General features: G+C 45.2%; 1 protein-coding gene across 1 annotated transcript in view; it reads left to right on the forward strand.

Moving 5' to 3' along the window:
* MUSK (muscle associated receptor tyrosine kinase) overlaps window positions 1-1,996 on the forward strand; it is a 44,306-nt gene extending 42,310 nt beyond the window's left edge. The window contains exon 17 of the mRNA XM_052701288.1: window positions 935-1,996. Coding sequence (XP_052557248.1) covers window positions 935-1,605 — 671 coding nt within the window. The 3' untranslated portion in view covers window positions 1,606-1,996. The remainder of the gene's footprint in view (window positions 1-934) is intronic.
* The last annotated feature ends 8,914 nt before the right edge of the window (window positions 1,997-10,910 follow it).

The following is a 10,910-nucleotide window of genomic DNA, read 5'->3' on the forward strand; positions in this document are numbered from 1 at the left end:
GGAAAGGCAAAGGTACAGGAGCAAACTAACCTCACATTCAGGGGGTGTGGGGAAAGCAGTCAAGTTTTTGAGCACAGCTTAGACGATACAACCCTCACATACTCTCCTCATGCTTGTCAGATCCTGATTTTATGACACTGGAAACAGCTATCTGTTTTTTCTCAAAGATTCATGTGTTGGGTCATCAACATGAAGTTCAGATTTCACAATAAGCTGGATCACCAATTGCTAAACAGCCCTAAGGATGCAAAACACGTACCCTTCAAATTCTGGCTTTCGCTAGTTGAGAAGTTAAATAGCAGGCACATAAATATTTTTGCCTATCTCTCTAACTGGCTTTATTAGTTACTGTGCGCTCCGTAAATCTGGTTAAAATGTTAGGTTTGGGAATTTATATAATAGACTGATGATCTTTGCATGCATTCACAATACTAATGCAGTACAGACTCTTCTATTTCAAATTTTTCTTGTAAAATATGTATATTAGGTACATCTAATTGGTGTGTCTGATCTGAATCACATTAGTAGATCATTAGAAATCATTGGACAAAGCAAGGTAAATGTTTATCTGCAGGCTGGCATGGTGCAGGTGGATCACATTAAATCCTGTTGCACTGTGGGAGTAGAGTCCACTGCTCACACCGGACCCTGGTGAAGCTAATGCAGAACCAAGCATGTGCCCATCACTCAGGCTGGGTTAATGACTTGTGTCTCTCACAAAGTTTGGATTCAGATTCCTGTTGAAGGAGCTTCAAAGACATAAAGAAACATGAAATTTGATGGTATTTGCATGCTTCACATTTTCCTATGTCCGCCCATGCATTCCTGGGAATCTCCCTTTTGTGTTAAGTATTTTTGGATATTTTTCGGCCTTGCCACAGCAGAAACTTCTTTCTCTACAAATGACCTGAATGGTGCATCTGTCTTTTTCCAGGTGTGTGTGCTGTTGGGAAACCCATGTGCCTGCTGTTTGAGTACATGGCCTACGGTGATCTCAATGAGTACCTGCGCAACCGCTCGCCCCGCAACCTCTGCAGCCTGGTGCAGGGTAGCCTGGAGGCACGGGCCTGCCTCCCCAGTCCGCTGGCACTATGCTGCACTAGCCAGCTCTGCATTGCCAAGCAGGTGGCTGCAGGCATGGCCTACCTCTCTGAGCGCAAGTTTGTTCATCGGGACTTGGCCACTAGGAACTGCCTGGTGGGGGAGAACATGGTGGTCAAAATTGCTGACTTTGGCCTCTCAAGGAACATGTACTCAGCTGATTACTACAAAGCCAATGAGAATGATGCCATCCCCATCCGCTGGATGCCCCCCGAATCCATTTTTTATAACCGGTACACCACAGAGTCTGATGTGTGGGCCTACGGAGTGGTGCTGTGGGAGATCTTCTCCTATGGCATGCAGCCCTACTATGGGATGGCTCATGAGGAGGTCATCTACTACGTGAGGGATGGGAACATCCTGTCATGCCCAGACAACTGTCCTCTGGAGCTCTACAACCTGATGCGTCTCTGCTGGAGCAAGCTGCCAGCTGATCGGCCAAGCTTTGCTAGTATTCACCGCATCCTGGAGCGCATGTATGAGAGGGCTGTGGCCTCCCCATAGGTCTGAGGGGTGTGGTGAGGAGGCTGTCACGCCTACTTGCCTGCAGGCTCCTGAGCTCAAAGCTCTGATTTAGAGGGAGGAGAAAAATCTTGTTCCTCTACCAAGCAAGGAGTGTGGACTGCTCCCCTTCAGGGTGGGCCATACCTCCTCGCGGTGGACTGTACCTCCCAAATTATGGGGATAGCTCCCAGCCACCAAGCCAGTGCTCCTTGGGTTGGTTGGCGAGCTGGCTGCGTTAGCTCAGGACCTGCTTTAGTCATTTCCAGGAGCACAGAGTTCCCCGGCAGCCCCTTCCTGGGGCAACTTCTTTACCCAGCAGTTTTCTCCCTGTTCTGCATTTATGCACCTGGCTTTTAACTTTCTGTTCCCTTCCTTATATGTTTTCAACTACTATCTGTAACAAAAAAAAAAAAAAAAAAGAAAAAAAAGATTGCAGATATCAATCCTGTTTTGGATTTTGCGTAACATTTTATTTTTACATGCTCACTTCATTTTGTAGAGGAAGGATATTGCTGAAGGCATAGTCCACTGACTTTTTAACTCCCTTTTTCTGTTTGTTGCTCATGAACACAACACATAGTCAAATCAGCAGCCCACAGGACCACCGGTGGTAGCCAGTATGTCATGTTAAACAAAATCCTATCCTAAGATTTATCTTCAAAAGAGGGAAGTCCACACTGAGGGTCATCTGATTTTTGCTAAGATCTCACAAAAATCTCATATATAGTAGCCAGTCTTCTCACCCAGTTCTACAACAAAGCCACTGGTTGTTAATGGACAAATTCACCCTAAAGGCCCAGTGCTGCACCCATCTGGTCTCTTGAGTGTGTTTATTTCCCTGTGCCTGCAGTACAGTGCCCACCATGCTGAGATCAGGAAGAAACATAGATTCGTAGACTTGTAGCATCACCAAGGTTAGAGAAGACCTCCAAGACCATCCAGTCCACCTGACTCCAATATTTCTCCATTAAACCATAGCCCTTAGTACAACATCTAGATATTTCTTGAACAAATCTAGGGATGGTGACTCAATCACCTCCCTGGGCAGCCTGTACCAGCACTTAACCACTCCTACAGAATACAAATCACTTCCTTGCTCCTGCTGGAAACACCATTTCTGATCCAAGCCAGGATGTCATTGGCCTTCTTAGCCACTTGGGCACATTGCTGGCTCACGTTCAGGTGAGTGTTGACCAACACCTCAGGTCCATTTTTTCCACACAGCCTTCCAGCCACTCTTCCTCAAGCCTGTAGCATTGCCTGGGGTTATTGTGGCCAAAGTGCCAGGACCGGGCACTTAATCTTGTTGAACATCATCCCCCTGGCCTCGTCTTAGTAATCCAGCCTGTAGGGCCTTCCTACCCTCAGGCAGACTGTCACTTCCTTCCAACTTGTCTGCAAACTCACTGAGGGTGCACTCAGTCCTCTCATCCAGGTCATCAGTAAGGATGTTAAACAGGACAGACCTCAATACTGACCACTGGGGCACACCACTCATGACTAGTTGCCAGCTGGATTTAACTCCATTCACCACTAATTTCTGGGACCAGCCCTCCAATCAGTTCTTTACCCAGCAAAGAATGTACCTGTCCAAGCCACGGGTTGCCAGCTTCCCCAGGAGAATACTGCAAGAGACAGTGTCAAGGGCTTTAATAAAGTCTAGGTAGACTGCATCAACAGCCTTTCTGTCATCCACCAGCTCGGTTTCTCGATCATAGAAGGACATCAGGTTGGTAAAGCAGGACCTGCTTTTTGTGAACCAGAGCTGTCTGGGCCTGATCCCCATTTCACTCTTGGGTGAATTTCATCTGGCCCCATGGACTTGCTACAGTCTAGATGGTGTAGAAGGTCTCTCTACCTCTTTCCACCTGAATTGTAGTGTGTTTATTCTGCTCCCCATCCAAGACTCCCAGGTAAGGGGGTACCCCAAGGATAACTGGTCTGACTTTTAAGGACAGAACTAAAGAAAGCATTGAGAACCTCAGCCTTTTCCTTGTCCTTGGTGGTCATTTTCCCAGCCACATTCATTAAAAGATGGATTCTCCTTATCCCTCCTCTTACTGTTAATATATTTGTAAAAACGTTTTTTTGTTGTCTTCTAGCCCAGCAGCCAAGTTCAAGTTGGGCTTTTGATTTTCTAATTGTCTCCCTGCACACCCTAACAACTTCTTTGTATTCTCCCTGTGCTGTCCATCCCTTCTTACACAGGAAATAGGTTCACTTTTTCTCCTAGAGCCTCAGGAAAAAATTCCCTCTTCATCCACATTGGTCTTCTTCGCCATCGGCTCATCTTATGTCAGCGGAGGACAGCCTGCTCCAGTGCCTTTAAGACTTCCTTCTTGAGGGGTAACCAGAGTTCCTGGACCCCTTTACTCTTCACGATTGAATAACAAAGAATCCTCACTACCATCCTAAACAGTTCGAAGTCTGCCTTCTGGAAGCGGCAGTTTTGCAGGGCCCCCTCCTAACTTCACCAAGAATCAAGAACTTTACCATTTCATGGTCACTCTGTCTAAGACAGCTCCTGTCCTCTTCATCTCCCACAAATCCTTGTCTGTTTGTGAATAGCAGGTCTAGCAGGGCTCTTATTCTGGTAGGCTCCCTTACCAGCTGCGACAGGAAATTGTCTTCCACGTATTTTAGAAACCTCCTACAACGCTTCTTCTGTGCTGCCTTGTATTTCCAGCATAGATAAAGGAAGGTGTAGTGTCCCATGAGAACAAGGGCTGGTGATCATGCAATTTCTGCCAGCTTCTTATAGGATGCCTCATCTGTCTCTTCATCCTAGTTAGGCGATCTGTAACAGATGCCCACTAGCATGTCCACCTTGTTGGCTCTCCCCTTGATCCTTACTCAAAGACACTAAACCTATCATTCCTAGTCCCCAGCTCTATGACACTGAAACTCTTTCTAACATAGAGATCGACCCTTTCTTCCTTGCTATCCCTCTGAAAAGCTTATAGCCACCTGTTACAGCACTTCAGCTGTGGGAGTAATCCCACCATGTTTCCCTAATGGCAAGTAAGTCATAGTTGGCCTGTTGCATAATAACTTCCAGCTCCTCCTGTTTGTTCCCCAAGCTTCATGCACTGGTATAGATGCACTTCAGCTGAGCCATCTGCCTCACCCCCAGACCCATCATAGTTCCCCTAGGGTCATCACTAGTGAGCCTGGTTTTATCCCCTTTCGCCTATATACCTTGTTTAAGCCCTCTCATTGAACCCTGCCAGCTCCTGGGCTAGGATCTGTTTCCTCCTTTCAGATAGGTGAAACCCATCAGCAGCCATCATGCCGTACCTCTGGAAATGAAAACATCCTCCTCCCTTGCAGAAACATAGGAGCTTGTGTCATGTATTTCCCTTCTGGTCTTTCCCCTGTGTTTCTGATTTTCCTTTTCTGACAGCATCTCTTTATCCCTGAAAGCTCTTCAGCAGCTTTTGTTGGCCACCACCTCCCATGCTGCAGTAGGAAGTCAGGGTGATGTGTACTATCAGTGGCCTTCATGGAAACCCTGCCAGCCAGAGATGTGTCTAAAAGAGGATTTCAGTCTTCAACAAATGAAATATTACAGTCTACCCATTCACAGGTCAGAAATGAATCTGCCTCTCTACATATGGTCCTCATCCCACTTGCAAACACCATATGTCATTTCTCTGCTGAAAATTATCTAAATTATAACAATCTGTATCACTGACAGAGAAAAACAGGTTCCTCTGAAGATACATTTTACTGTCTTCTTCTTTGGGCATTGAGGAGTAATTATCCCAGCCTCATTGCTAACAGAAATAGGGTCAGCAATGGGGATGAGCATTCTCCCCACAGAACATGAGCACACCTAAGTGAGTAGCTGGCGTGGCATCTGTAAATGGGATACCTTGGCTGAGCTCACTCAGTGAATAGCAGTGGTGCAGCCTGGTTTCCTGAGAGGTAAGTTTGGAAAGTTCATGTAGTTCAAAACTGGAAAACATGCCTTCCATGGGTTTGGCCATTCTCTTTAGAGAGAGCAGGATCAGGCCTTGGACTAGAGAGTGGTGTGGATTCTGCATGAGCATGGCAGGGCAAACAGCACCTCCTTCCTACATGGAAGGTGTCCTACACCAAGAAAAGGTAGAAATAAGATGTTGGTGTGAAGTGTTTACCACCTGCTAGTTCTGAACAGACACACTTGCAGATGGAAGGACAGCCCTTCTTGTCGCAGTTCCGTGGCCAAACTTTTCTCCAGTGACAGCCTTTGCAGCTGGTGTGGGGCTGCCATCACAGGAGTGGAAAATCTGGTTTTCCCTGCTTGTCCTTTGCACTGCAAGCGTATGTTGAAACCTGCATTGGTTAGCAACAGCAAGTTAGGATGGAGAATGCTTCACCTGTTGTAAGAGAAAAGATCTTTTCAAGATCATTTCGCCGAGCTGCTCTCTGAAGTGTGCTCTGTGAAGATGGCAATTGCAGTGCAGTCCAGCTGGAGGGCTTAGTGCCTCAATGGCAACATCCTTTGAGGATTATGTGCTGACAGGTCTTCTGCTGCCCTGGCTTGTGTCTTTATCTTGCCTTGAGTTTCCTCCTTGGTGTCTTCCTGTTGTCCAGCCTTATGAAAGCTGGTGGCTGAATTGCTTCCAGGATTTGGCTTATTTTACACCTTTCTTTTTTTTTCTCTTTGTTTGAGACGTCTTTCCTCTGTGGGCACTATAAATTGTGCTTCTGCGGAGATTTTTAGGCAGTTCTGTATATCTATCACATAACTAATTATTTTGAATGGGAGTAAGCAATGCAAGTGTGAGAGAAGAGAAAAGAAAGAAGAATACTTAAATAAAAAAAACTGTTGGAAAGCAAAAATATTTTACAGTGTTAAGTCTGGATTTGCAGTTCATGCAGAGGGAAAAGTTGTACGAAACCCAAACGTTTTGGCACTTTATTTCCCATTCTCACCAATGTCAGTGGGAGCCTTGCAGTCAGCAGCACTGGATGAGAATCTTGTGGAAGAGGACTTACAGCACAGCTGCTATACCTGCTCTTTCTCCCAGTTTCCTGGCTGAGCATTTGCTGCACTTATTGCAAGTGGCATCCTAAGACAAACAGCACTGCAATACTTTACTATTGCTTAACAGCTATATTAATTGTGTGGTAAAGCATAAATTCCCTCATTGATTTGCCTGAGATACAATCAATTGTTTTGGACATGATGAAGTTTGTTTCGGAGAAGATTCTCTCAAATACTCAGTGGCTTCAGTACTCCAAGGGTATACAATCATTGCTTTGCTTTGGCTGTTTGTTACACATTTTATGAATGAAAGCTTTGAACTATGCCTCAGGCAGAGATTATAACTATTCCTATCCCCACCTGTGCAGCTCATGTGTGTAATATTTTATAAAATAAAGAAAAAAGGATTAACAGTGATCCCAAGCTCTCTGTTTTCTTCCTTCACCAGTACTGGATTTATTTCTGAAAATGGATGTATTTCATCTTATTAGAACAGCTCTAGTGCTGCTTTAATATCATGGTGGCTGTACTATAGGAGATTACTGTCAGATGTTTGCAGAGGCTCTCAGGTCAAGGTTTGCTGCAATTAGCCTATTAGGTGTGCTTGAAGGCTTTTTTTTTTTTTTTTTTTTGCTAGACCAGTGATTTAAATTGTATGCTGTAGGGATGCATCAAAGCACTACAGACAGAACAGGGCCCTTCGAAGAAGTTGTTCAGGCTGTGCCTGGAGAAGGCTTCTTGCAGGGCAGAATTTAGGTGGGAAAAGAAGAGCGCTGAACTCAGCATGACAGTCCCCATCCTGAGGCCAGTGGTGTGAGGAGGAGTAGGAAGACCTCAGCACAGCAACGTGGGGTGGAATTCCTGCATGTTTTCCCTTGTTGCAGCAATGTCAAGGATATCTAATGTACATGGGAAAGACATTTGCTCCTCCCTCAATTTCTGCTGGTCCTTATGCCTGGGCTTATGCCATACCAAAATAATAAAAGTGAAACAAAAGTGCTGTGTAAAATTGCAAGGGAACTGGATTTTCTGTCTGTAGAATACAACCGAGATAATAGCTTGCTGCTGATGTGTGTATCTTAAAAAGAGTTACAGCTCCTGTATCTGGCGTGATTCTTGAGCATGAATTTGTCCAATAGTCCCCCATCAACTCTGCTGATGTTTTGTCTATTCTAAAACTCATTGCAAGTATTTGACTGTTAGAAGTAGAAAGTAAAATCAAACTTTCTGACTACAACCAGACAGGGAGGATGTGAAGTACATTCTTTCTGTTCTTTTTCTTTCAGATTTCTTACTGCATCTCCCAAACTCTTCACTTTGCTCCTTTCAGTCCTATATAAAACTCCTCACCTCCAGGTGGGTGCTGGCGCTGCAGTGCCAGCAGCTTCCTGTGCTGCAGGGACAATAGCTGCCTGGGACACAGGTGCTGTGTACTGCTGACCGGTCTCCATGCTAAAATGGTTGTCTGCTGGTGTCCTGACAATTTAGGAGTATGTATGAGGGCTGTTCTGAAAGTAATGCCTCCTGTTATGTGATATTGGCCCATTACATCAGAGGCAGATTTGGGGTACGACAGTAATGGTTGAACCTTCCCATACATATCCTGTCACATTTGTTGCTGTGGGACAGATGGCAGCAGAGGGGCAGTCTGACACGGTGGCATCTGTATGGAAGTGCATAAAGAAAAGGGACAGAACTGAATTCCTCCATGAGGAAAAATGGCACCCACTGACATTCATCAGTACTTGCTGAATGTTTATGGAGACCGACCAGTGGTGTGAGCACAGTGAGAAGTGGGTGGTGTGTTTCAGCAGTGATGATAACAGTGTGAAAGACACTTTCCAGAAAGTCACACACGGCTGTCACAACGTGAAATGAAGAGTGTCCCAGTTAGCTTATCCACACTAATCAGTGGGTTACAACACAAGGGAATTGTGTACAGAGCTTCATGGGCTGCAAGTGATGGTGGTTATATTGGAATATTGAAAAGTTTGTGCCAGCTGAGTCCCACAAATGCTCAGTAATATGAAAGAAAGATTAGCCATTTTCTGAACAGCCATTGAACATGGTAACACCAGGCTCCATACCAGCTTGAAGACCTTGGAGAAAAGTGCCAGTCTTGGCTGGACTGTTGTTCTATACCCACCATATGGTCTGGATTTGAAACCTTCTGACTTCCATCTGTTTGGGCCAATGAGAGTTGGACTGCATGGGCAAGTCCTAGCAGAGTTGACATACTCAGAATCTGTGGAACAAATCTGCTGGTGCAGATTTTTACATGGCATGCAGTCTCTTGTTCATTGCAGTTGAAAATGCATATGAAATGGTTGTGATAATGTTGAAAAAAAGTGTTTCATAGCTGAGAATTTGTGTTATCAAACTGTTACTGTGCTTTTTTTTAGCTATTGTAGTTCTCATGGAAATAAATAGGAAACACTACTTTCAGAGCAGTCTACATCAATGGAAATTTAATCAAGAGCTGATCTATAGGGTATTCTACAACAGGTTTGGACTAACAGGCTACCAATCAGTTAACTGGTTGTGCTTACAAAAGAACTGTTTTCTTACATCAGCTGGAACACCGTAAATCTCATTTCATTTACTTTGTTGCTGAGGTAACTGCACAACTTATTTCTACTGGGCAGGAATAAATGTGTTGGGCTGCTTGTGTATCTGATCTTTCTGTGGTTCTCAAGCAGAGATGTTGCAGCTCAGGAGTTTATATGGGTGAGCAAACATTCACGTAAACAAACAGCTTAACAGACAAGTAGGGCTGTGCTGAAAGGTGAATTACTGCGTGTATGAATGAACGGGGGTTATTCATTCCCCTCGTTGGTGAGCTCACTCTGTGCTAAATTTAACTTCTCATTTAAAGCAGCACTGACATTGTGGCAGCAGCAAGAGAGAACAGGCAGGCTTCAACTCAAGGTCTCTGCATGGAAAGGACTGGGAATGCTGCACTGCTTGCTGGAGAAACCTTGTTTTCCCTGGGGATGTAATAGGAGCTCCTGTGCTGGATTCACTTGTGTTTGGCTCGGACTGAATCCCAGAGCTTTCAGTATCATCCCTCCTGTTGCGGAGCACCATACATAGCTCATTCTTTGGCTCCAGCCCCCCTGTATTCCTGCTGGAGAGGCAACTGCACATCCAGCCCTAGCGCAGCGGCTGAGGGGTGCAGAAGCACATCTCATCTGCCCGTGGCTGGGCAGCTGCTCCTGCCTCAGAAGGAACTGCGGGTAGGGATGGAGTGCATTGTCCAGACCAACTGTTTTGCTCACAGGCTTGTGAGCTCCAAGGAAGAATGGAGGAACTTGGGGTGAGGAAATTCACAAAGGCGGTAACGAACTGGGACACATGTATCGGATGGGGTGCACTGTCCAGGCCAATGTGTATCTGGGTGATGCTGCTTGCCCCAAGGATCAAGGGATGCGCAAGCCACAAGGCAGTTCTGGGCTCCACTTCAAGGGAAGCTGGCCTGATTTACAGCCTTGTGGGTGGCAGGGGATGGATGAGATGACTTGGTGTCAGCATGGCTTGTGTTCGAGATCTTCAAGGCATTAGCAAAGCAGGCTAATGGTCTGTCCTCTCATTAATCAGGTATGAACAATTTGTGAAATGTTATCTGGGCATCAGGTAGCATCTCTCAAGATGGGACCGTATTTTGGCCAATTGACTTTACTGCACAGAGATGACTAGATGCTCCATGCTGAACAAAGAAACTGGGTCTCTGTCTCCTTTGTAGCCCAGGTGCACTCTTCTCTGAGTGTGCAGGGCAACGGAGTATTGGAGTCAGTCTGCATGAGATAAATCCTGTCAGTGGAAGGGACGCATTGCCTGTTTAAAAACACACACTGACTCAGCAAGACTTGTACAAATGTTTTCTTTGGACGGCTACCATACAGCCAAGTAGTTGCTACTACACATTTGCCCTTTTAAGCCATATTAGACAAAGGATTATCTGCTAGCAAAATAGTTTTAATACTATCTCGAGAAAAATGGTTGATCAAAATCTTGCATATGAGATAAAAGTATCTCTGTCTTTGAGACAAAAACACATAGTTCATTCTTTGGGAGACTGAGATCTTCTCTGGCTTCATTGGCAGTCCTAATTTTAGTCAGAGTTTAGTGGTGTTGGCCATTAGTCAGGGCTTTTCCTGACACTAGGTTGAGCAGGCCTCTAGTGACACTAAGAGCAGTCAAGGAAACAATTTATACAGAGCACAATTATATGCACAGAAGGCTGCAGAAACAAAACGTAAGAAAAAAAGGAAAGGAAGAATGAAGACTGCAAAAAATTCATACAGGTGTGACCTGCCAGTTGCTACTTGATGGT

Source organism: Tympanuchus pallidicinctus, unplaced genomic scaffold (genome assembly GCF_026119805.1).
Source record: "Tympanuchus pallidicinctus isolate F22 unplaced genomic scaffold, pur_lepc_1.0 scaffold4, whole genome shotgun sequence".
NCBI lineage: Eukaryota > Metazoa > Chordata > Aves > Galliformes > Phasianidae > Tympanuchus > Tympanuchus pallidicinctus.